General features: G+C 34.4%; 1 protein-coding gene across 1 annotated transcript in view; it reads left to right on the top strand.

Moving 5' to 3' along the window:
• Positions 1 to 405, top strand: part of LOC102872678 (ATP synthase subunit gamma, mitochondrial-like) — a 3079-nt gene extending 2674 nt beyond the window's left edge. The window contains exon 2 of the mRNA XM_006886777.1: positions 394 to 405. Coding sequence (XP_006886839.1) covers positions 394 to 405 — 12 coding nt within the window. The remainder of the gene's footprint in view (positions 1 to 393) is intronic.
• Positions 406 to 1128: the final 723 nt, after the last annotated feature.

Here is a 1128-nt window from a genome sequence, read left to right as displayed (position 1 = left end):
AAAGAAAAAAAGAAGACTCTTCAAATGAGGAAATGACAATTTCAATAGGCAAAATTGGACTGCTGCTGCCTGCAGAAAACTGAAAAAGGATCCAAATCTCACATCATATAAAAAATGAACTCAAAGTGGATCAGAGACTTGGAATTAAAGCCCCAAATCAGAAAGTTCATCACAAACTGGCATTATTGGTTCTTAATCTTACTCCCTGAAATCGTTAAATGTCAATCAGTTCTTTCTGGTGCAGAGACTGTATCTTCCCATCTTCTTTTGATGCTCCCCACATCATTGAATTTTACCCATAGAGCTCTTCAGGATTTACACTAGAGGCAAGAACTCTTTCTTCAGTTTAATAGACATTGAACATCTTTTTCCCTTTTACTTTTCTAACTCTAGGTCTTTGCCTAGTTCATTATTATAGTTTATTTTGTCTTTTTAAACTTTTCTTTCAGATCTATTGTTCAGCTCTGTTCTATCATCAAAAAAACCCCTATGTTTTGGCTTCTGTATGTTGAAGAGCCTCTTCAGACATTGATTATAGTCTTTTCCTTTTTTCTGTCTTTGTACTGACAGATTGATTCTTCATGAATTATATCCTAGATATCATCTGATCTTTAGTCATCATCCTCTAGTTTATCTAGTCTTCAACCACTAGTGTTCATTGCTTCAAATCTATTCTTGAAATAGTTTTTAAATTCACGTGGGATAAATTCAAGGTCATATTTTTTGTTTTCGTGAACTTGTTTTAATTGTCTTCAACTTTAATTTGAACTTGCACATGAGTAATTGATGATCTGTTCTACAGTCATTCCCTGGCCTTGTTTTGATTATCGATACTGAACATCTCCATCATTTCCTTCCACGAATGTAATCAATCTGAGCCCTGTGTAGTCCATCAGGAGAGGTCCACGTGTATAGACACAGTTTATGCATCTAAATAGGCAGACAATTAAAGGCCAACATTTATGGACAGGTGAAAAGGGCTGTATCCATGACCAAACATAGATTTTCAGATTATATTTCTATATTCATATTTGTATCTATTGTAAATATATCCACAAGTACACTATTGCTTTTGTTGTTGTTATGCACTGTCATGTTGGAACTAACACAGTGTGTTTTCAGAGGCAA

Source organism: Elephantulus edwardii, unplaced genomic scaffold, assembly GCF_000299155.1.
Source record: "Elephantulus edwardii isolate Elephantulus edwardi_28Jun2011 unplaced genomic scaffold, EleEdw1.0 scaffold00051, whole genome shotgun sequence".
NCBI lineage: Eukaryota > Metazoa > Chordata > Mammalia > Macroscelidea > Macroscelididae > Elephantulus > Elephantulus edwardii.
Note: the sequence above shows the minus strand (reverse complement) of the source record. Positions and strands in the feature narration are given on the sequence as shown.